General features: G+C 42.4%; 2 protein-coding genes across 2 annotated transcripts in view; both read right to left on the bottom strand.

The window, feature by feature from the left end:
• rac3b (Rac family small GTPase 3b) overlaps window positions 1-3,846 on the bottom strand; it is an 11,512-nt gene extending 7,666 nt beyond the window's left edge. The window contains exons 1-4 of the mRNA XM_076297882.1: window positions 3,717-3,846; window positions 1,994-2,065; window positions 314-431; window positions 1-56 (exon numbers count right to left, since the gene is read on the bottom strand). The exon at window positions 1-56 is cut by the window's left edge and continues 7 nt beyond it. Coding sequence (XP_076153997.1) covers window positions 1-56; window positions 314-431; window positions 1,994-2,065; window positions 3,717-3,751 — 281 coding nt within the window. The 5' untranslated portion in view covers window positions 3,752-3,846. The remainder of the gene's footprint in view (window positions 57-313; window positions 432-1,993; window positions 2,066-3,716) is intronic.
• Window positions 3,847-4,038: 192 nt separating this feature from the next.
• On the bottom strand, window positions 4,039-17,781 carry lrrc45 (leucine rich repeat containing 45). Its single transcript, XM_076297881.1, has 18 exons — window positions 17,631-17,781; window positions 15,571-15,831; window positions 14,262-14,323; window positions 14,037-14,107; window positions 13,449-13,627; window positions 12,907-13,035; window positions 12,184-12,296; window positions 12,036-12,094; window positions 11,692-11,769; window positions 11,194-11,329; window positions 10,693-10,770; window positions 9,515-9,626; window positions 8,744-8,814; window positions 7,958-8,050; window positions 7,459-7,551; window positions 6,317-6,490; window positions 5,480-5,627; window positions 4,039-4,992 (listed from the first exon to the last, which is right to left on the bottom strand). Exons 2-18 carry the CDS (start codon window positions 15,812-15,814, stop codon window positions 4,796-4,798), a joined length of 2,037 nt encoding a protein of 678 aa, XP_076153996.1. The 5' UTR covers window positions 15,815-15,831; window positions 17,631-17,781; the 3' UTR covers window positions 4,039-4,795.
• Between the last annotated feature and the right edge of the window lie 7,817 nt (window positions 17,782-25,598).

The raw sequence follows: 25,598 nt of genomic DNA, 5'->3' as shown, positions 1-25,598 counted from the left end.
CTGACGTTTTCAAAGGAGGCTGGGCTCACCAAGGAGAAGCATATTAAAAAGACATCCTGACGAGAGATCAGAAACAATGTGGGATTACACGGATGTGAAGACTGTAAAAAGCTATGCATTTAAAAAAAGAATCAGAGGGATATTTACAGTGTAGCATTACCAAAAATCAATAAGCAATCAATCAAGTCTCAACTGCAGCTTACCAGTAAGCTAATCTACTGTATATTCTACATGTAAGACAGTGCTTGTCTTACATTGCAGAGTCACACACACACACACACACACACACACACAGACACACACACACACACACCGTCTGAGGGTAAGACAGGGGTCGGAGACGGTCATAGTCCTCCTGTCCTGCTGTGTCCCACAAGCCCAAGTTGACGGGCTTTCCATCCACCATCACATTGGCAGAGTAGTTATCGAACCTGAGAGACAGCAGTCACAACATCACTGAAGGAGAATATACCTGTGCCATGCTACTGACTTTCTGGGCTCGATGAATACACACACTGACAAGGATAAGAAATACAGGTAACACTTTAAATAGATTCAAATTCAGTATGTAAAATTGTTGTTGCATAATTACAGACTGACCAAATCCAAACACCAACATGTAGTTAACAGCGTGCTAACAGATAGTTTATTATTGATCATTGAGTATAATAGTCTAAAGGAGACCATTCAAGTAAAGTGTGACCAAAACATAACATATCAATTGGCACGTGAACAAGGTATAAATATACTGGTTTAGTATATCCACATTATTCTGGGCCGAAGCTGCGTTGTATTGATTTTAATGTGATGGGAGACACTGCCTGACGCATCCTAAGCCATGTAAAAGTAAACTTAGATTTTTTTTTCTGTCAGTCATATATTGAATATCCATATCAAATGCAGATTTAAAAAGAAATATTAGTTGGAGAATATTGTATTTAGCCAACTCACACTACTTATAATGTTAACAGAATACTGTATTTAGCCTAGTCAGACAACACCAGTGGTTTTCAAAGTGTGGGACGGGCTCCACTAGTGGGGAATAGAGACATGCCAGGTGGGGCACGATGAACAGGAGGAATTGTTTTGTGCTTATCTTTCATATTGCCTTTCTTTTTTGACAAGGAAGATCATAGATTCAAAACAAAATAGCCACACACAAACAGTTGTCATAAATAGGAGTCATAAACAGACTGACATATGAATTAAAATAGCATCTGATCCAGCGGGCTGAGAAGGGAAATTCAACGTGGAACCAAAATGCGAAAATAATATTTTACCATTACCATTGTGCCTGTTTGATGGGGTCAGGTGGGGCTTAAAAATTCCCCACCTCCAAAGTGGGAAATGACAGAAAAAGTTTGAGGACCACTGGACTACACTAACTATAATGTTAACAGAATGAACAGAAGATGAAAACCGGAAAGAAGTAGGGTTTCACGAATGAGCTGGATAACCTTAGGTTACATCACCCTCTTTTCCCCAATATATCACATTTCCCTATAACTCACGTGAGTTCTACTGACATACAAGTAGCATCTTCCATGTGACAATCTAAGATGTTTTGGGTAGGAAAGGGAAAATTAGAGAGAAAAGCTATTCACATCCAGCTGTCGTCAACAATTTGTAAGCAATTTCTGTGATAAATTGATTAAACGTAGTTCTACAAACCATCCTCAGGAAGGAAGAGGCCAAAAAACTGACACAGAAGTATGTTTCAAGAGAGAAAGAGCAGGATAAGACGAGTAAATGATTTGTACTAGTTTGCTCATGAGTTGGGTATAGTTAAGGAGTATATCATCGAACAACACGAAAATGCAGAGAAATGAAAATGGCCATGACAATGACGACCCCCCGTGAGGTCTCATTCCAACAAATCCGGCCCACTGCCTGATATGAGTTGGACACCCCTGCTCTGGAGAGAAAACGAATGCAGATGAGAGAAAGCTGACACAACACTGACAGGCCTGAGATCAGATCAGCAGATACTCACACTGTGGGGATGTACTCTCCTGGGAAGGCATTGGTGGTGTAGCTGATTAGCAGACAGGTTTTTCCCACAGCCCTGAGAGAGAGAGAGAGAGAGAGAGAGAGAGAGAGAGAGAGAGAGAGAGAGAGAGAGAGAGAGAGAGAAAGAAAGAAATAAAGACAGCCATAAGAGATAGACAGAGTGAGGGAGATAGAGAGAGAGAGAGAGAGTGAGTTACATTGGGGGTTTTTTCCCAACAAAATGAGAGAGGCTAACAGGCTACTAGCTTCCTCCTCACAACGCACACAACTGCTTTTCCCACAGCCCTAAGAGAGAAATCTCTTTTATGTTAAAAGGACTGAAGGCAAGGCAGGCAATAACTTTTTGACCCCGCCATGCTTTCAGAGCACTGACAGCTGCTTCAAACTCATTCAGCCTAGTCATAATCGCCATCCGTCAACTCATCCTTGCTGAAAATGTGTTTTTCTTGATAAATAATTCACAGTGTCTACAGGCAAAGAACCAGCGCGATGACCTCAATGTTTCCACACAGTATTAAATGAGCTGCAGTGGTCTCTGTCTGTGTGTGTGTGTGTGTGTGTGTGTGTGTGCGCTGTTGTGTTTTAGAAATCAAATGTGTGTTGCTTTGGTTTTGTAGGCCAAGGAACAACAGGCAGCGAGAGTGGACACATAAGGCAAAGCGTGATGCCCCAGTGTGTCGCAGGCTATATGGGTGGCCGGCCGGCGTGGCCTCAAGATGACGGTGACAGACTCTGTCCCAGATTCTCCCTGCCTGGGGCGGGAGGGACACACACACACACAAACGCACACACACTACTACCCCCCCCCCCCTTTTTTTTTTTTTTTAAAAAAAGCACGCGGGCGGGCGCGCGCGCGCACACTCCACATCGTCGTCATCATCATCTAGTCCACTTGGGATGGGCCGGCGAATATGAAGTGACAGCTCAGCGAGTGCCGAGTGCACTGCATACACACACACACACACACACACACACGCATTCTCCCAGTCCCAGGGGCAGAGAGTGATGGCAGCGGGACAGGGGGAGGGGGAGCCTACAGTGGGTCATTCTCCGGCGGGGTGAGAGCGCTGACAGTGGGTCAGGGATGAAGCCTTAACATCCTGCTTTCACCCGCAGCACATTCCACCATCATTCGTTTCTCCCTCGTCTTAGGCTCAAACGCATACTGTATAGGAGTGCAGCCTAAATCTAACGTGGATCTATCGTATGCTCTATGACTTTTGAATTAGGCCTAGCCTGTAATAAATTCGCGAGAGACTGACGGAATTATGATACACACAGACTATTTGTAGGCTAAATAAAATCAAGCTATACATTTTTACGAGACAATTGCAATTACTTGGGCTGCTATAGGCTAACTGCAAATGACTACCATTCCTTCAATAATTCGAGTAGCCTACTGCAGTCCTACAATGTGCATTAGGGATGGTTTGATTTATGGACCACTCCTTCCAGGCTTCGCTAACATCCACACACGTTTGTGACTGATTTGTGTGCACAAACGCGATCCTGCGAACATTTCTTGTCTCACGTCAGTTCAAACGCTCATTTGTAACATGCACAATTCTAGGTTGAATTTCTCAACCAAATGCTGAAACCATCTGCACACAAGGGCGGCACAGCCTTGCAATAAAATCTCGAAAGATGCTTGCCTCCCTGGTACCTCGTAAATGGACCATTTTCAGCGGAGAGATGGAAGGACTTACCCGTCGCCGACCACCACACATTTTATGGCTTGCATTTTCAAAACGCTTCTTGCACCGCACTAACGAGTTGTGTTCAGATATACGGTTCTAATTCGTTTTTAAATTAATGTTTTAAAATGCAGTCGGTATACTCCCAGCTTGACGCGAGGCGGCGGGCTTGATAGCAGGCATCCCCGAACCCTACGGGAAAGAACGAATACCTTAAAGGGCCAGTGCATCATATCTCGCAGCACAGTGATAGATTAAATATAATTAAACCATATTATCAGGTTCACTTTTACAGTTCTTACAGTTATTATTCGACACAGACAGACGAGAGGTGTGCAATGTAAACAGTTTTTATTTTGTTTTAAAAACCCAAATGTGCAAAAATATACAAAAGCAAAACAATACAAATCCATTAAAAAACGTATCAAACTTCAAGCTTCATCAACCAACAAGTTCAGACACAATTAAAGGTACAAATCACAGCCTTGATCTCAAAGAGCATACATACACTTATTGCTTTAAAAAACAGATGGATACTGTTCCAAAATGTCATCAATAATCTTATTTTCAAACAATCTTCAAAGTAGATGTCCATGTCTCAAAATACCATAAAATGTCTCAAGTTAGTGAGGTATCCACAGTTTGACACTTATATTTATCAAGCCAAAAGCATCGTCCATAATAATAATAATCATCATCTACAGTCTGCTCATGGTTTGTAAGTCGTATTCAATAGCTGACCAGAACTTGGTTCTGTTGTACAAAATGGAGATGCTAAGTACTCTAAAATGAACGCTACTTTATTGGAAGTGCTTTGTAAAACATTTCAGTGTCTGAAAGTGGAAGACAAATGTCTTATTTTCTTGGTCAAGACTGGTATCAGAGTGAAAAGTCCTCTGCATTGGTTAGCTCTCTGTGTGTGTGTGTGTGTGTGTGTGACTGTGAGAGTGTAAACCTGTATACCATGTTTTTATGACTGAATGAGGAGCACTGCATAATGGTAAGCATGGTGTGTGTGTGTGTCTCTGAGGGAGTTAGGGATGTGTTTGTGTGTGTTTGTGTATGCAAGTGTGTGTGTGTGCGTGTCCACGTCACTTTTTGGGGCTGAAGTGTCCGAGTGATGACCCCTGGACGTAGGTGAGGATGGCGTTCTGCAGGGCGCTGGCTCTCTGGGCTTCGTCCTCGCGCATGCGCTGGATTTCCCCCTCGCGCATCCGCAGGCGCTCCAGCAGTGACGAGATCTCGCTCTCCTTATCCAGCAGGGCTTCCCGGTGGTTGCTGCTCAGCACTGACGAGCACCATGCCAACGGAAGCAGGCAACAATGTCAACAAAGATCACCATAACAACTAAAACAAGAGCAACAATGTCAGCTAAGACTACCATGGCAACAAAGGCAACAATGTCAACAAAGTTCACCTGAACAACTGCAAGAGCAACAATGTCAGCTAAGACTGCCATGGCAATGTCAACAAAGTTCACCACAGCAATAGCAGCAAATAGCAAATAGAATCAAGTTATCAACACACTACAGGGAAAAAAGAAACACCCACCATGACACAGTATCAACTGCAAAATTGTGTTATGAACAGGAAAAGGACAGAGGTGCGTTCAAATTCCTTGAACCGAGGCGAAACGTTCGCGGTGAAAATGTTTGTATGAACAATTGAACAATTTTGTCTAAACAGTTAGCGAGTTTGCGAGTGTTTGCAAACGTTTGCGGAAAACTCAAGGCAAACAGAAAATAGTTTGCGAATGTTCCGTCATCTCTCCTCACCTTTGATTTCTCTCTCCAGCGCGGCGATCTTCTCCTTCAGGCCTCCCTGAGCCGTCCTCTCGGCCTGCAGGTGTCCGATCTGCTCCTGCAGCTCCACCCGCACGCGCGACACCTCCGTCACCTTCTCCTGCTCCTTACCGGACAGCTCCTATCAGAGCCAGAGAGCCAGAGAGAGAGAGAGAGAGATACAAAGAGATAAAGAGGGGGAAGAGATAAAAGAGAAAAGAGAAAAAGAAAGAAAGGGGAAAGAGATAAAAAAGGGGGAAGGATCAAAGATGAGGTATGAGAAAGACCAATAGAGAGTAACTGTTTCATATTTAAGACCACACATGAGACCATAATGTCTGTCTGTCTGTCCATCCATCAACCATAAATCCATGCATCGATCATGTATCATCCATCCATCCATTCATGCTTGCATCTATCTATCCACCTATCCATTCTGCCAAACATCCATCTATCTATCTATCCATCTATCTATTTATCCATCCATCTACAGTATCTATCTATCTATATATCTATCTATCTATCTATCTATCCATCTATATATCTATCTATCTGTCCATCTATCCATCTATCTATCCACCTATCCATTCTGCCAAACATCCATCTATCTATCTATCCATCTATCTATTTATCCATCCATCTACAGTATCTATCTATCTATCTATCTATCTATCTATCTATCTATCTATCTATCTATCTATCCATCTATATATCTATCTATCCATCTATCTATCTGTCCGTCTATCCATCTATCTATCCATCTATCTATCTATCTTTTCTATCCATCTATCTTTTCCATCCATCCATCCATCCATCCATCCTTCCACACACCTGCTGCAGTTCGTCCATGCGTCGCTTCACGGTGTCCATCTCCACGCTGTGCTGACCCAGTCTGGCGTGCAGGTCGGCGATGTTCTGCTTCTGCTGCGTGCAGAGGTGCTGCGCCTCGTCCCGGGCCTGACGCAGAACCCGCAGCTTTTCCTCCAGACTGCTCACGTTCTGTTGCTGCGGAGGGGACACATGAACGGAAGAAAAAAAAAAAAAAAACAAAGAACACATTAGACAAAAAAAGAACTGCAGAGAGCAAGATAATAACCAATCAAAGCGTGAAGAGGCTCTTTGCACGTACGACTCGTTTGTTTCCGGTGGGCCCAGGTGTGTTTGAACCTGCCACTATTGTTAATGTAATTAGTGTCCACACGGACCCGGTAGGGTGTTGCACCTAGTGAATCAGCACGTTACGATAAAGAATTTGGGGCAGCCGTGGCCCACTGGTTATCTCTCTGGACTTGTAACCGGAGGGTTGCCGGTTCGAGCCCCGACCAGTGGGCCGCGGCTGAAGTGCCCTTGAGCAAGGCACCTAACCCCTCACTGCTCCCCGAGCGCCGCCGTTGTAGCAGGCAGCTCACTGCGCCGGGATCAGTGTGTGCTTCACCTCACTGTGTGTTCACTGTGTGCTGTTTGTGTTTCACTAATTCACCGATTGGGTTAAATGCAGAGACCAAATTTCCCTCACAGGATCAAAAAAGTATATATACTTATATAGAATGATTTATGCGCGTGTTAAAATTATTATTATTGGGCTAACAAGGTATTCAGTTTCGGAGTGGAGATGTTAGGAGCAGAATGTAACAGAAGATGCCATTACAACACAGTTAACGCTCCACCGGAAACAAAATGGCCGCATTGAGAGACTTGCAAGTAGCCCATTGAACAGCACTACACGTAAAGACAAGAGGTGAACGGGTTTGGGAATATGTTAGCAGGACTGTGCCCTTCTTAAGGAGGTGCCATACTGAGGACTGTGGGTGTGTGTGTGTGTGTGTGTGTGTGTGTGTGTGTGTGTCTCTAGATGAAGACCCTGAGACAGCATTGAGATGCAGTAGCGAGGTCATGTGACTGTGGAGATGTGTGTGTGTGTGTGGGTGGTTTGGCCAGGACCCAGGACAGGACAGGACAGCGCCAACACACACCTCCTCCAGACGCACTTGGGCCCGGACCTTCCCCAGCTCCTCCTCAGCGTGGGCTCTCTCTGTTACACCTGCAGCCTTCACCCGGCTCAGCTCCTGCAGGGGACACACACACACACGCACACACACGCACACACACACACACACACACACACACACACGCACACGCACACGCACACGCACACGCACACGCACGCGCACGCGCACGCACACGCACACGCAAGCAAGCAAGCAAGCGTGCGCGGGCGCACACATGCACACACACAAACAAGCAAGCGCGCGCACACACACACACACACACACACACACACACACACACACACAGACACACACACAATATGTTCTGCATCAAAACTTTCCATAGCACTTTTTTAGTTTAGTTTATGGTCAGAGAGGGAGAGAGAAAGAGAGAATATGAGAGAGAGAAAGAGAGGGAGAGAGAGAGAGAATATGAGAGAGAGAGAGACATACAGTAGAATGAGAATGCATGAGACCAGCTCACCTCCTCCAGTTGGATGCGCTGTCCCTCCAGTTTAAGGATGCGCTCCTGCAAGGCCCTCTCTGTGTCCTCCAGGTGACGCGTCACATGATCCACCTGGAATTCCCATCCAATCAGCCACCATCAGGGCTCAGACAGAGACACGGACTACCCAACCCCTCACCACCTGTCCACTGGCTATCAGGGTTGTGCAAAATTCGAATTGCCATTCTGCTTCCTGTTTGCTACCTCAATTGAAATGCACGTGAAATTCAAGAATTTAATTGGAATTTCAATTCAAGTTACAGTTTCAAGTTTACAGTTTCAATTCAATTCTGGAATTTTGCACAAGCCTGCTGGCTATCAGACACACGGACTACCCAACCCCTCACCTCTGGCTATCAGAGACACGGACTACCCAACCCCCCATCTCTGGCTCTGTGCACCGTATCTCACTCGATCTCAGGGGAAATCAGGGTAACTAAAGCTAAACGAGTAATAAGGACTTCTCATAAACCTCTGAGCTTGTCTTCAAATACATTACTTCAGCATAACACAACAACAAAAAAAACACTTTAATGGTAAAAAAGAATGTGCACAGTGATTTGCAAAGACCATAAAATTATCATAAATATATATTATATAAATTATAAATAACTATTAGTTATATTATATAAATAACTATTAGTATTAGTAGGTAATATTAGTACTAGTAGTATTTTAATGTAGAGCTTATGTATGTATGCAGGTGTGTGCACCCCATCAGAGAGTGTCATCTGGTCAGACAGACACGCTCTCTGCCTTTCCCACCTCTTTCTGCCGCAGGGCATCCATGTCCACCAACGCCTGTTTGGACCGCCTCTTCTCCATGTCCAGACGCTCTGCAATAGAGACAAAGGTCAAAGGTCTCTTTCTCAACATCAGTCCCTCAAGTTGTTTTTCTTTCACTGTTGTAATGTTTTGTCTTTTTTTTTTGTGGCGCAACTGGTTACAGCGCCCGTACCATCGAGTCTGACCCGGGTCATTTCCTGTTCCCTTCACATCCCTCTCTCCCGCTCGCTTCCTGTCACTCTCTATACTGTCGGGTCTGATTAAAGCCATGAAAAGCCCCCCAAAATATATATTGTAATGTTCATATTCTGTCGCTCTGGACAAAAGTGTAAATACTATAACCATAACATCATATGCCTATCCACTTCACAGATTCACTGAAACCACTGTGACTAAAACATCAAAAATAAAATGTTTGTTCCAAAAGTAGACTTTTAGGAAGTGTCAATATCGCAGTGATAATGATAAGCCTGCAGAGTAAAGTGATGGAGGTGTTTATGTCTGTATGTGTCCGTGTAGCTCTATACCAGTTTTTGCATGACTGGAACACATTGATTTAATGGCTGTGTGCATATGTGAGTGTGTGTGTGTGTGTGTGTGTGTTTTACTGTGTGTGTGTGTGTGTGTGTGTGTCTGTGTGTATGTGTGTCTATGTATGTGTCTTTTTTACTGTGTGTATGTGGGTTTATGTGTGTGTGTTTGTGTGTGTTTATGTGGGTTAGTGTGTGTGTGTGTGTGTGTGTGTCTAACCCTCTGTCTGGGCAAGCCGTAGTTTCAGCTCTGCAGTGTTGTTGGTGAGCTCCTGCTTGAGCTCAAAGACATGCTCCTGCTGTAGCTTGCACCTGCGCTCCAACTCATCCACCTGGAAAACACACACACACACACACACACACACACACACACACACACACACACACACACACACACACACACACACACACACACACACACACACACACACACACACACACACACACCATTGAATCAATGTGACACAGTCATGCAAAAACTGGTATAGTGTAGTGCTACTATTGCAAACCCTACTACAGAGCTAAAGACCCAACAGATAAGAGATGTGTGAGAATAATAACTACACAACGCTGTTTTTTGTTTTTTTTTAAACCGGTGAATTTATTTTATCGTTTAGGCCTTGCGTCTACACGACCCCGCCATTTTAGGAGGCTGTAACCGATAGTTTTTGTAACCAGGTGCCAAAGTGGGATTTTTTGAAACCGCCGGTTAACTTTTGCCGTGTAGACGGCAAAGCCGGCAATTTTATGACGACATATCCCCACCCCTCAACTCAGCCACCGCACACAATCTGACACGCTGCTTGTCAGAACAAACCAACCCATTTGTTTGTCATATTAAAAAAAAAATTCTTTCCCCTGTCATGATTTATGTGAACAAGGTATCAGCCTTTTGTGGCTAAGATAGAAGCACACCGTTAGCTTAACTTAATTAAACATTAGCTTACTACAACCTACGACTAACGCATGTTAATGTTTTTTCCAGTGTTTTTTCTCAGACCTATTGCAAAACGTAAAAGCATTTGAAATTCCACATAGCAGTCACATACCTTAAAAAAATTAACTTTATTAGTTTAACAGTGGAATTGAAAACCGAATTGTCTGTAATCTCCATATTTCATGCGACTGCTTTAACAAACTGCTTTAACGCTTTATAATGCTTTGTCTTCTACGCCAATTAAATGTGAAGCCTCTGCACGGCCGTCACAGCGCCATTGACTGGTCTGGCATATGCACTACAGCACTTTTAGCCGCTTTCACCTCTCTAAAGTTTTTCGGTATCTTTAAAGTGTGAAAGCGATAAGAAAAGATACACCCGTTGGTTTTGGGCAGACGTGGCTGGTAGATGTAATGTGGATGTAATTAAGCAGTGGGGGTCGGTGGACTGGTGTTTGCTACCTTATTCTGGAGCTGGTGGTTCCTCTCTGTCACAGTCTGCACTTCTTTATGAAGCTTTGCCTCCCTGAGTGTACTCTCCTGTTAAAAGATAGATAGATAGATAGATAGATACTTTATTGATCCCCAAGGGGAAATTCAAACATTTCAATTCAATTCAATTAAAACAACACATGTACACACACACACACACACACACACACACACACACACATACACACACACACACATACACACACACACACACACAGTGTTTGGTTAGTAGCGACATTCTCACATGCACACACACACACACACACACACACACACACACACACACACACACACACACACACACACACACACACACACACACACACACACACACACACACACATCCATTATCACATAAAAGGAACCATAGCCTACAACTCAACTACAACTCTGGCATGGCCTGCTCTATCACGTGTGTGTCAGTAATGAACATTGTTTGTTGTTGTTGTTGTTGTTTGTTGTTGTTGTTACCTCCACCTCCTTCTGCATGTCCCTGGCCTGCCTCTCCTTGAGCTCGGCTTTCTCCTGCTGCATCCGCGTCAGCTGCTCCCCCAGACTCTGCACCTTCTGCTCCGACAGGGCCAGCGCTGCCTCCGACATGTGCAGCCTGACGGGGAGACACACACACACACACACACACACACACACACACACACACACACACACACACACACACACACACACAACAACAGCAAAATAATCACATTGACATGCATACATATATCAATACAATACAGCACGATAGACACACACACACACACACACACACACACACACACACACAAACATAACATATTAACACGCACAAACACTCTGAATTTGCTTACTCACTCACTCATTCACACACCCATACGATCAACATTAACACACTTACAAATAAACACATCTAATAACAGCTAGCTCATAACACAAAGACGCACAAGTGAACAGAGTAAACAGTACACAGCTCTAGCTGTTTCGTGATCTTACTTTGCTGTGAGCGAGTTAACGGCAGACTTCTTCTCATTCAGAGCCTCCTGTAGCTGCCCGACACGCAACGTTGTGTTCCTACAACCAAGAGACACACAGATGCAGAGTGAGTTTGCACATGAAAATCCTTTTTTCCCCTTTTCATTTTTATCTATTATATATATAATAGTTTAGTATATTTTCTGATATGTTTAAAACACATCAGCATATAAGTTTAGTGGTGTATTAGAGGATTTGTATGGCTGTCTTAACTTTTCTATATTTGTGGACAAACAAAGAACACCTAATATTCTTCATCAGCTATCCCATGATGCACCATTATCGCTCTCAGCGGTTACACGAACCTGCTGCTTCGGCCCATCTCATCCCTCTGCTTGTCAATGGTTTCCATAAGACTCATATACTGCAGACAGACAACAGCGGGTTCACTTGGCATTCTGATAGGAAGTCACTATATCGCTCAAAGACTGCATTTCCCAGCATGCCTCTCACCTGCCGGTTCTTCTCCCCCTTCAGGATCTGGATCTCCTTGCTGAGCACTGTGGTTTTGCTGCGGCTCTCCCTGAGCGTGTTGAGCCGGTCAGCGTTGTGATTGATGGCCTGATCTAAAGGGGCCAATTGTCATGGTCAAAAACAGGACAGCAGATCTTCAGTTTACATAAACATAACAGTAACTGACCGTACACAACCAAGCTGGTAAAAGCTAGTGCATCATAAGAAGAAAAAAGATAACCAATAAGCTGTTTGTTGCAGTGAAGCGACCAGCAGACCTTTACTACAACCCTAGACAATTACAACTGAATGAACACGAACTGTATCATATCATTTAGGATTTCAAAAATTCATACTGCAGTGTTTCCCATACATTGACTTATTTGTGGCGGCCCACCTCAATATCAACATTGACCACCACACAATGATTTTCCAGGTTGTACTAAATTGTGCTTAAATCTGGTTAGTATCATAACCACGCTGCACTAATTTGTTAAAAACGGTTGCATTCAAGTTAATTCTGCAAACCAACCACCACAAATGGAATTAAATTCTCTGGGAAACACTGTACTGGACACGATTACAGTGGTTGTTTGTCAATTTGCTTGTTCACTGCTCCAAAACACAGCAACACAACATCACACTAGCCCTTTACAACATGCAGACGGCCCTCCATTATGATGTGTAATGGCCAGCCGTGGTGAATTGACTGCACAGGCTTACCCAAGGCTTTGATTGTGTCACTAGGCACATTGTTCCCAGCCATCTCCAGGCGGAAAAGAGTTCGGTTCTGCTGCAGACCCTCCAGAAGAGCCCGGCCTCCCAGCAGGCCAATGTTGTTCCACCGCAGGTCTATTCAGTGGGTAACGTGGGAATGAAATGAATACAAAGGCAGAAGATAAGGGGAAACCATGTGCTGCACGCAAGAACCCCCTAGACCATATGATCTTACAAAGCAATACAGCACAAATACATAAATACATCTTGAATTTCCCCTTGGGGATCAATAAAGTATTTATCTATCTATCTATCTATCTATCTATCTATCTATCTACATCCAAAAACATCCATGCCATCACTATCACAACATTGCATTGCATGCAAGACATGCAATGCAATTAAAACACACACACACACACTAAGTCATAAAAATATTTAAGTAAACATTATTTATTTTCCCAAAACATGACTTTTCTGTGTTGTTCTCTGTGCTTTTCAGTGATAAGATCCATGAGGAGAAACTCAATGAGTGCCTGTGTGCCTACCAAGCTCCTGCAGGACACTGTTCCTCTTGAGCACCATGGCGAGCTCGGCTGCCCCCTGGTGGTTGATCTGGTTGTTGCGCAGGTCCAGCTGTGTCAGGTGGCAGTTGGTGGCCAAGCCCTCACAGAATATGGAGAAGCCTTCGTCCCACATGCCCAGGGCATTCCACTCCAGGACCAGCCTGAGTGCACAGCAACACAGCATTTGTGGTGTGTGTGTGTGTGTGTGTGTGTGTGTGAGTGTGTGTGTGTGTGTGTGTGTGAGAGAGAGAGAGTCAGTGAGTGAGTGAGTAAGTTTGTGTGTGTGTGCGTATGTGTGTGTGTGTGTGTGTGGGTGTATGTGTGTGTGTGTGTATGTGTGTGTGTGTGTGTGTTTAAAGAACGGGCACATCTCCAGTCAGGCGATTCGATTTCAGAGTCGATTGCCAGACTACTGAAATAGTGTCGGAAGTGGAAGTGAAGGCTCAGTTACATTCACACCACGCTGGCCAGCGCTGGCGTCTCTCCCTTTCAGGGCAGGGACTGACCGAGTCAGCTGGCCAGGCCAGGAGGAAGTTCCGCAGCAGTACACGCCAACTTCCTACGCCTCACCTGCGGATCGTCTTGTTCCGGACCAGCAGCTTGCCCAGTGCCTCGGCCCCAGAGCCTCTCAGGTTGTTTCCCTAGGAAAAACAACAAACAAACAAACAAACAAATAAATAAATAAATAAATAAAGGCATAATTAACACAACGGCACGATGTAGATTGAGGACATGGCCTTAGGTTATGCTATGCTCACAACCTTCTTCAGAGTTTAACTGGGTTTTCTGCCTCACCTTCAGATCAAGGAGCCTGATCGTGGCGTTGCAGCACAGGCCGCTAATCAAGAGCTTGGCACCTGAAAATGACAATTCAACCTTTATTTATTCTCGGAGGGTCATTGAGGGAAGCCCTCATTTTCAATGAAGCCGAGATTACAGAAACAATGAAGTAACAAGATGTAAAAAGAGAGAGAAAAAAGTATAGGTATAGGTCTAGGCCTATAAAAACATATAAAAACAAAAAACAAAAGACAATAAGACAATAAGACAAAAAATGCCAGACGGAGCGGCGTAGTCGCCAGCGTTGACACCACATGACAAAAACATTTAAACATAAGAGAACAGACTGCAGAAAAAAATAACAGAACATAGATATACGCATGACAGAAGAGACTGGATAACAGAATATCAAAACATAAGACATTAACATTAAAGAACAGCTGCAATAGAACATATCAAGGCCGTTGGTATACATCTCACCCTATTCTGTCTGATACTAACTGAAATACTAAAATAGGATACGTCCCTCAATAAATATGTGTAGATTTAAGCTATTCCATACTTGAGAGTGGCTCAAGAAAGTCTGCAAAGTTATCTGATCCTGTTCACTTCCCTACATTTTGTACTGATTCATTGTGTGAAATTATTTTTGAAATCTAAGATGGGTGACATTCTCCGCCAGTTCAATACTTACATACTGCTATATTACATTACAAAAAAAAAAAAAACATGAAGTTTGTGCCACTTTACATCAAGTAATCTCTCAGAGAGTAGAATAAGAGTAGGCTACAGTTGCAAGTGCAGTCTAACAGTGTCAAATATGCTCTCTAGTCAGAATAAGAGTGGGGTACAGTTGCAAATGCAGTCTAACAGTGTCAAATATGCTCTCTAGTCAGAATAAGAGTAGGCTACAGTTGCAAGTGCAGTCTAACAGTGTCAAATATGCTCTCTAGTCAGAATAAGAGTGGGCTACAGTTCCAAGTGCAGTCTAACAGTGTCAAATATGCTCTCTAGTCAGAATAAGAGTAGGCTACAGTTGCAAGTGTAATCCAACAGTGTCAAATATGCTCTCTAGTCAGAATAGCAGTGGGCTACAGTTCCAAGTGCAGTCTAACAGTGTCAAATATGCTCTCTAGTCAGAATAAGAGTAGGCTACCAGTGTTTCCCACAGAATACTTGACACAGTAACTTGAAACAGTTTTTAACAAATTAGTGCAGCGTGGTTATGATGCTAACCAGATTTAAGCACAATTTAGTACAACCTGGAAAATCATTGTGTGGTGGCCACCCCCAACCCCCCCCCCAGCTTCTCCCCTCTGCTTACCCTCCTCGCTGAGCATGCAGTCACTGAGCACCACCTCCGTGAGGGCCGCGTCGTTGCTCAGCGCCCGGCCCAGGACGGCGCAGGTGTCGGCGGAGAGGCTGTGCCCACTCAGGTCCAGCCTGGTGGAGGTGCCCGTGCCGGACGCCACGCTGCGGGCCTCGTGCAGCTGGGTCAGCACCGACTCCTGGGGCTCCGTGCCGCTCTCCTTGCACAGGCGCACGAACGTCCGTCTGAAGTCCTCCATGGTCCTCTCTCTAGTATCTGCGTGTGCCGGTGCACGTTAAACAATATCATTCAGTTTCCCCGTTCAATAAAGACATTTCAATCTAAGGAGTGCCTGGGTGTTTCTTGGTGTTTTATGCCCCCAACGTTGTCTTCAAGGCAGCGCTGCCTGGAAGGCGCTATGATTAGGCATGGGTTAAGGTTAGGGTTAGGGTTGGGGGTAGGGTTAGGATTAGGTGCCTTTAAGTTGACAGTGGCAGCGCTGCCTTGAAGACGACATTGGGGGCATAAGTATAAGTATATATACTCTTTTGATCCCGTGAGGGAAATTTGGTCTCTGCATTTATCCCAATCCGTGAATTAGTGAAACACACTCAGCACACAGTGAACACACAGTGAGGTATAAAACACCATCGAGCTGCCTGGGTCTGGAGACTTTTTTCTCTCTCTCTTTTTTCTTTTGATATTACAGTTATACACAGGAAAGATGATCCCTTGTGATATTGGTTGGTTGATTCCCACAGTAGCCAATCAACAACAAATCCAAACTGATACCATACAACATGACGCATGATACAACACCAGCAATGCACAATATGGCTCAAAAGACCAGCAACACACACTAAATTGCATTGATATTACTGTTATTATTACTAATTTGCTTAATTTAGGCCAAAATGTTTACTGTTAATTTTCACTACTCAAATGTTCATATTCTGTAAGTCGCTTTGGACAAAAGCGCCTGCCATAACAACTAAAGGCTGTACCAAGGTCCGTGAAGGCACTCCTTCACAGCACAGTACAGCATGCACTGTCCACAGACCATCTTCAACCTAGATTACTCAAGTCATAGTCTAGGCCTACAGCGTGTACATTCGTCTACATGTTAGAATTAGGTTAGAAATAGGGCCCATTGTTAAGTTTTGTCCCCTCAACTGCACTAAACAAGTGAAGCTAAGACCCAGTATCATTCCTGTCTCTGACGTCTCCATAATGTTGGGCTCTGCTGTGACTATTTCCATGTGTTGTGATGTAGCCTACTGTATGTGTTTGTTCTTGTTTTGCAGTTAGGCAGGAGTAAGGAATTTATGTTAGATGTGTTGAGATTACCTTTTGTTTTTGTAATGGAATATGTACGTGTGAAAATGAATTGGGACAACACATATTATCTAATGTAAACCTGTAAATAAATAGCTGTCATACTAACTTTGAAGGCAGGTTTTAGCTTTGCAACCTACTTTTGCAGTATTTTCTGCACAGAAGTTTATGCATTATTCCACAGGTTCTGCATATTACATCTGTAAGGAAGCTACTAAGTATCATGTGTGGCGTTAGTTAGTTAGCACAGCTAGCTAACGTTATCTAACTGAGCTGAAATGTGACCCCTCCATGAAAAAGACCAATTCAACTAAAGTAAAATACATCTATTGCTTCTTTAGTAGGACTACACAGAGATCAAAACCTGTAAGTTATGCTTGCTTTCTATGCTTCTATTTAATGCTGAATAAGTTAATGACCACAGGTTCGATGTCCTAGCTAGCTAGCATTAAGTTACAGTCAAACAGCAACCCCGTTTTAATAAGTTCAAAGATGTGTTATGAAACGTATGGTTATATTTACTTGCTGTCGTGTACAACATTCGTTAGATGCATCAGCAGCTCAACACGAGTGCATACGTACAGCTTGACAGTTGGATGTGTAAACAAAGTTGGCTACAGGTGTCAACAAATGAGAATGGATTAGATAGGCTAACGTCCCAATTCATCTAAGTATAATTCGCGATATGTTTACCATCTATACCTTTTGAAAGAAAACAGTACTGTAAAGAGTGTACTTACTTTAGGACTACAATTCACATTCCTACTTTTCCAAATACAAGTATGTTAAACAGTTAACAACAGTTGCAGGGTAACCAGGAAGTGAAAAGCCTGACGGGAGTTTTAGTGGCAATGTGGGTATTGTAGTTCTGGCTAATATGATTCCATTTACTAACAAGCAAAAATACAGCACCATCAGTCATTTCTGAATATACACGTCTGTTAGAGCTGGATGTCCTAGTTTCAAGTGACAATTGTGGTCATTAGGCTGTTGATTCATTTTACATTATTGTTTATTATTGATATTCTCCTTAATGTAGTCTTACCATGTTATTGTTTTTATATTATTGATTGAATGGACATTATTACAGTGCATGTAACTGTACTGTTCTTCCTAGGCATTTTATTCTTATTCTTCCGCTAACGCATTTAATGCAGCTTCAACCGTTTAACGTAGAAACTTCATTCAAACTATGTTACGTAGGTCTTACTTAGGACATGGGGGCTTTGTATTTTTCATCTTTGTAACTTTTATACTTTTTAAACTATTAATTAAAAACTATTCAAAATTTCCCCATTGACTTAACATTGGGCCTTTATGACATCACAGCAATTAGAATCTTGTGGCAGGTGTTCAGGCCACCTGGACCAACTGCCAGTCTCAGGCTTTAAGCATACAAACTGGCCCCATTAAGACTACACATCCTGTTCAACTGCTTCCTCTTCCAAAAACTGTTTCAAAATAAAAGTCCTCACTACAATATTTCACTGTTAAACAATTTAACCCTTTAAACTACTGAACTTTTTAACTGTTCAGCCATTGTAACTGTTACTTGTCATCAACTATGACTCCTACCCACTGTAGCTAGTTAGCATGGTTAGCATAGTTAGCATATTATCATTGCTAACAGTGTTAGCATTGTTAGCATTTTTAGCAAAACTGCTAAAAATTATTAGCTAAGTTAGCTAAGTAACATGGTTAGCATAGTTAGCATGCTAGCATGTTATCATGCTAGTTAGCATTTTTAACAAAACTGCTAAAAATGATTAGCTAAGTTAGCTAAGTAACATGGTTAGCATAGTTAGCATGCTAGCATGTTAGCATTCTAGTTAGCATAGTTAGCATAACTGCTAAAAATGATTAGCTACGTTAGCTAAGTCACATGGTTAGCATAGTTAGCATGCTAGCATGTTAACATGCTAGTTAGCATTTTAAACAAAACTACTAAAAATGATTAGCTAAGTTAGCTAAGTAACATGGTTAGCATGCTAGCATGTTAACATGCTAGTTAGCATAGTTAGCATAACTGCTAAAAATGATTAGCTACGTTAGCTAAGTCACATGGTTAGCATACTTAACATGTTAGCATGCTAGTTAGCATAGTTAGCATAACTACTAAAAATGAAAACATTAGCTAAGTTAACTAAGTTAAGTAACTTGGTTAACATTATTATCTTTGATAACATAGTTAGCATAACTGCTAGCAAACATTAGAGCCATTCCAACTGTCAGTTATCGTCAATTATCTACCTAAATAATTTAACCATTTAAATTATCCACCTATTTAACCGTTCAATCATTCCAACTATATTAAACCTTATCTACCAAGCAAATCATTTAACTATATCAACTATCCACCTATTTAACTGTTCAGTCATTCCAACTATATTAAACCCCATCTACCTAGCAACCAATATAGTTTGTTTTTACTCTGTATGATATTTTACATCATATTTTTTGCATTTTCATGCACTGTATTTCCTTCAGGAAATGCTTTTCTAGTTGTTTATTGTTGCTTTTTCCCCTCATTTGTATTGCTTATTTTATTAGGCTATTGATTGAATTGACATTGTTGTTTATTATTGCTATTCTCTTTATTATAGTTTGACCAACATTCTAATCTGTTCCCTGTTAAATTTTAAATATTATATTGTTTTTGTATTTGAGTGTTGCGTCTGCCAAATCCCACAACCATAACCATAACCATATTTGTGTGTGTGTGTGTGTGTGTGTGTGTGTGTTACAGCAGGTGATGTACAGCACCACACCAACAGTCATCATTTCTGAATATACAAGTGTGTTAGAGCAGGATATGTCCTAGTTTCAAGTGACAATTGTGGTTATGGTGTGTGTGTGTGTGTGTACATGTGAATACTGTGTGCGAGTGTGTTTTAACAGGAGAGCATTCTCAGAGAGGCAAAGCTTCATAAAGAAGTGCAGACTATGGCAGGAACCACCAGCTCCAGAATAAGGTGCAGTTTAGCAAACACCAGACCACCAACCCCCACTGCTTAAATACATCCACTTTTATTCTCACACATCTCTTATATGATGGGTCTGTAGCTCTGTAAGTTTGGCAATGGTAGTTCCCTATATCAGTTGCATGACTGAATCACACTGTGTGTGTCTTTGTGTGTGTGTGAGAGAGAGAGAGAGAGAGAGAGAGAGAGAGAGAGAGAGAGGATGTATTGTCTGTGTGTGGTTTGCTGTCTTTCAATATGTAAAATTTGAGTTGGATTTGAAAGGATTTAAGAATCTTTCCTGTAATATTATCCCTTTTTAGGTGTTAAACATTGCTTTATCAACATCCCTTTTTGTTTGCATGCAAAACTTAAAAATCCTCAAGGTCTCCAACAGATCTCGAGACTGATTGCTTCAGACTGACCCAACCAGCGCATAACTGTGAGTATATCTGAAGACCTGTATGTTTATTATTCGATGTACAACACTGTATAGTGCACAGTCGAATTTACACAGTCAAATTTACTTGTTATATAATTTGCAGCATATAGGGCATGACAGACGAGCTCCCATTGTGAGTGCACTCTACGGACCAGCGGCATTTTTAGTAGCATTTTCTTCTTCAGCGTCAGACACGCTTCTGGTGTGCAAAGACATAGAAAATGCCATGCTTCTGCCGCGCAACAGACACTCCACGTTCACGCCACGCACCCGGTGTGAAACGGGCCTTACATGTCAACTGACTTCCATGTTAACCATACAGTACATACAGAAAGTATTCACAGCGCTTCACTTTTTCCACATTTCGTTGTTACAGCCTTATTTCAAAATGGATTCAATCTATTTTTCCACCTCAAAATTCCTAACACAAAAACCCATAATGACAATGAAAAGTTTGTTTAAATGTTTGCAAATTTCTTAGAATAAAGAACGAAAATATAATATGTCTACAAAGGCTACACAGGCTACACAGCCTTTGCTCAGTACTTTGTTGTGGCATCTTTGGCAGCCTCAAGTCTTTTGGAATATGAAGCCATAAGCTTGGCACACCTATCTTTGGCCAGTTTTGCCCATTCCTCTTTACAGAACCTCTCGAGCTCCAGGTTGGAAGGGGAGCATTTAATGAGATTCAAGTCTGGGCTCTGGTTGGGCTACTCTAGGACATTCACAGAGTTGTCCTGAAGCCACTAAATAGCTTGACTGTGCGCTTTGGGTTGTTGTCCTGTTGAAAGATGAACCGTCACTCCAGTCTGAGGTCAAGAGCGCTCTGGGGCAGGTTTTCTTCCATGTCTCTGTACATTGCTACATTCATCTTTCCCTCAATTCTGACTAGTCAACCAGTTCCTGATGCTGCCATTGATTGTGTTGTTTTCTCTTATCACTTTCAGGGTCTGTTGCATTCCATGAAGGAAGATAATGGTAGGAGCTTAAGATACAGAGATGAAGAAAAACATAAGCACAAGGAGATGGAAAGGGGATTTCGGGGGAGGGATGGGAGGAGGAAGAGGAGGAAGATCAAGCAGGACTTTCTTTTCAAGTCAAACTCACTCAGAAGGAAAAGGAATTCCAGACATCCATATCTCGTAAGTGTACATTTACTTTGATTATATTATATTTTGCAGTCTAATGTTTTGGTACCTGACTTTCCAAAAGTTGTTGATCTCTGGTCAATAGTGGGTCAGTTAACTTCCCTCCCTTACATGTTCCTGAAGAAGTGTATTGATTGGCTGACTAGAATAATGAATGTCAAGGTCTGAATCTACAGAAGATAAAAAACTGTTCCAGTTGGTTGGTTTCCCATTTCAGAACTCGGACCATAATTTTTGAGTGCACACACAGAATAGACAGCTAGAAGCTAGATATATACAGAACACTGAATCAACTGTTATTTCAGTGTGTGTGTGTGTGTGTGTGTGGGCATGCGCACATCTTTAGATAGGCAAGCTATTAGCAAAGGCACATTTTGGCAGCTCTGTTGTGTCTGTTTTACACTATCCTGTGTGGACATGTTATATAGTAGCCTACTGTGCTTTTTTTTGGCTAATTTACTGAAGAGACATTGCATTACCAGAAAATGGGATGCAATGTGTACACACATCTTATAGGCTACTGACAGTGAGTACTGACTAACAGACATGAGTTGGTTTTAGGACAGAGGATGGACTATGACATTAATCTCTATGGGAGCTCAGGCTGCATAGTCTATTAGGAGAACAGGGCAGCGCCATCTTCAATTCAGCGGCAGTAAAATTAATAGATTAAATTATGTCACATTTCTAATCTCCAGAATCCAGACGTGATATATGAAAAGCAGATTGTAGAATGCATGATTCCAAGTAGCCTACATCTCATTTCTATTATTTGAACAGCAGAGGGCGAACTCTAGCCTACCCATTGAAGCCAGAGCTGATTGTAGCCTACACTGTGTACTTGGGCACAATGAGAACGAAAGTTTTTCTGCAGCTCAACTCGGACACGGTCCCGAACAGGTAGGCTATGTTAACTCTCCGTCTCTTCATTTAGCCTTGACGGTTTTATCCAAAGCGATTAATTACAATGCACATTCTTTAAATTCGAATCCGAAACACCTTGTTCTAAATTGAGCACGAGCAACAGTTTCCTGTCGTCAACATAATGTAGCCAATGCCATTCTCTCCACGCGCGGAGTAGAGTCAGCTTGTGAGATCCCCACCGGTCTCCCTACAGACCAGTAAGATATCTGCGGATCAAGGCCGTAGTCATGATGTCAACATTGGGGGGGACCAAATCTGTGGTGGGGTCTGAGGGACCCCCAAACAGAATTTCAATACATTTCCTACCATGCAAAAATATTATTAAAAATCACAAACAAGTCGTTAGTTAGGTCAGTCAATTAGGTTATTCCAAACTTTTGACGGACCCCCCCCTGTGAAAAGAGAAGGGTGGAGAAGAAGCAACTTCACTGGTCCGTCCCTGGACCCTTGACTCCATTTGTGTTCAAAATGTATACTTTAAAAGAAATTACAAACTAGAGTATCTTATGATAACCTCTATATTACACAGAATGTGGTTCTTTGACTTATTACTTACACCTGAAGATTTTTTTTAAACTAAGGCTTAGACTCATAGGTTTGAGATTTTGTCTTTTAATTTAGATTTTATTATGCTGGCGGCTAATCACACAATTTTAACGTAGTTTGAAAGGGACAGGATTCAGGAATAGACTACTAAGACAGGCCCCTCTTCTGTCTGACTCACCTCATGTTACCCCTGTATGCATTATAGACTGGCTTCTGACAGAAATGACGTTTTGTGCCAACATGTAGAAACACTAGGCCTACTACAGCCTTTAATTGGTGAATGGAGGTGCACATTTTTTTCTTTGGTTATTGTCCGCGATTCACATTAACTGTAGGCTGTCACATATTGTAAACGTCGCCACATTTGATCACGTTTTGCCTGCATGGATGCACGATTGAGTGCGCATCTAAATAATATGCAAGATGCAACAATAATTTCTAAGAGGCCTACACGGTAATTTCTGGCATTACTACTAGCATATGAATGCACTATTTATATTGAAAGACGTGAAAGAAATGACACAGGCTTGCACAAATTCATCATTTAAAATAAAACGTTTCACTTTCGCTATCATTGCGAGAATAGGCTACAATATGGAAAATGTTCCCTTTCAGTCTGATTGGCTCCAAACATGTATGGGATTTCCTTAGCCTGTGCTACACCTTTCCAAGGAGTTTTGTAAAAAGTGTACCGGTAGCTTTTGCGATATTGTTGACAGCCCTACCTCACTCACCGCAGTAGGGTGCAGTAAATGGAAGCTTTTGATAGCGCACGCCACTAACGAAAAACGGAAAATCACCAGGACAAACCACTCAGGGGTGTAGGCTACTCTGGAACCATAGGTCACTAATTTGTGCGTTACTTACGTTTGATTACATTTCAGATACGTGTTGGTTTCCTGTAGGCCTAGTATAGCGCTTTATTCTTTCTTTATTTTTCTATGTCCGAATATTGGGGGGGGGCATTTTGGTCATATTTGAATATTGGGGGGGACACGTCCCCCTCAATGTCTATGGTGACTACGGCCCTGCTGCGGATATATGCTCACAGATAGCCTAGGCCTGCAAACAACATCAGATGGGCAAACAAAAAAGTTCGTTTAGGCGGAATTGTTGTGCTGTGTTAGTAGCCTACAAAAAACGCTATTTCCGGGTAAAAGTAATTGCAGATAGGGCAAACTTCAGACCACTGGCAACGGTGATATTATCAAAAAGCTCCTGTGCAGGGAAGCTTATTGGGTACATGCACTTGGCACTTTAGAACCTTTAGGCCTTAATGAAGAACTAAATCTGTCATGCTTTCTGTAATGTTAAACTATGTATGTCTAACAATGTATTTGGTAACTATGTATCAATCATTCTTTTTCCCTATTGTATTGTGAACTATGTATGCTTGTAAATATAATCTTGTTCGATCATTTTAATCACTTTTCTGGTTTGTGGGCAATTTGCCTTTAATGACTAATGTTGTGAGTGTAGCTCCTTGGTAGCTTTGGGTGTATCTTCAGGTAGCCAACACCCCCTTTATGCTCAATCACACCTGTAGGTTATTAGGGCCTTACCCCCATTCCTTCCAAGGACTCTGATGAAGATGTGACTTACATCGAAACCTTAGTCTTAGGTTAATAATGTTCTGCACCTTATACTAAATAAAGAAAATTAAGAAGACGTCTGAGCTGCACCGGCGTCTCTCCTCTAAAATATCTGTCCTGGCCTGGTTGCACCGGATTGTCGCCAAACGACAAAAGCGCGGAGAACCCTCCTTTGTCTACTACAGTAACGTAATCAGTTGGATTACCAAAAACATGTAACGTAATCTGATTACTGTAGGATTACTTTTAGATTACTTCAATAAATATGTCCCTTAAGTAAAAGACACCACCACTTAATTGAATTCTCATTCTATTTTTCTCTTTATTATTTCATTACATCTAAGAAATCTCTTTGCTCTGAGCAAAGCATTCCTGTGTGAATTAACTGATATTTTCCTCCAAAAATCTTAATGTTGCCCCTTGTTTTAGTGTTACCATTTACTTTGAGGTCACCAGGTCCCATTGTCTGAAAAACACCCAAAACTAATACATTTCTATAGCTATTCTCCACTTTGGGGGTGGTGCTTTGGTGGTTGAAATTTTCACCCCATCCCAAAATCGATCACTTAAGTCATCATGGATGTGATCATGGATCACTATTCTCTAAACATGCACAACTCAGCTTAACCTTTATAAGGGCACACCTGGACAATGAATTTAGCTTTCACTGGATTTTATTGACCCAGGGACATGGCCTGAGATTGAATGACACCATGTCCATTTCAATTGTGGGGGTGAGAAAATTATTCCTTTGGGATGTTTTTCGACCAGGGGGACCTGCTGACTTTCTCAAAGTAAACGGTAACACTAAAACAAGAGGCTACATTAAGATATCAGGCAGTGTGCCGAGAGACCTGCCCCAATAGTAAATAAGTTAGTAAGTAAGTATAGATACTCTTTTGATCCCCTGAGGAAAATTTGGTCTCCCAATCCGTGAATTAGTGAACACACAGTGAGATGAAGCACACAATGAGCAGACAGTGAGGTGAAGCACACACTAACCCGAAGCAGTGAGTTGCCTGCTACAGCGGCGCTCGGGGATCAGTGAGGGGTTAGGTGCCTTGCTCAAGGACACTTCAGCCATGGATGTGGGCAT

Source organism: Alosa pseudoharengus, unplaced genomic scaffold (genome assembly GCF_046254945.1).
Source record: "Alosa pseudoharengus isolate Yale_2024_CS ecotype anadromous, Long Island Sound unplaced genomic scaffold, YU_APseudo_1.1 YU_APseudo_1.1_scf_21, whole genome shotgun sequence".
NCBI classification, from domain to species: Eukaryota; Metazoa; Chordata; class Actinopteri; order Clupeiformes; family Clupeidae; genus Alosa; species Alosa pseudoharengus.
The sequence above is the reverse complement of the archived record's forward strand: the minus strand, read 5'-3'. Positions and strand labels throughout refer to the sequence as shown.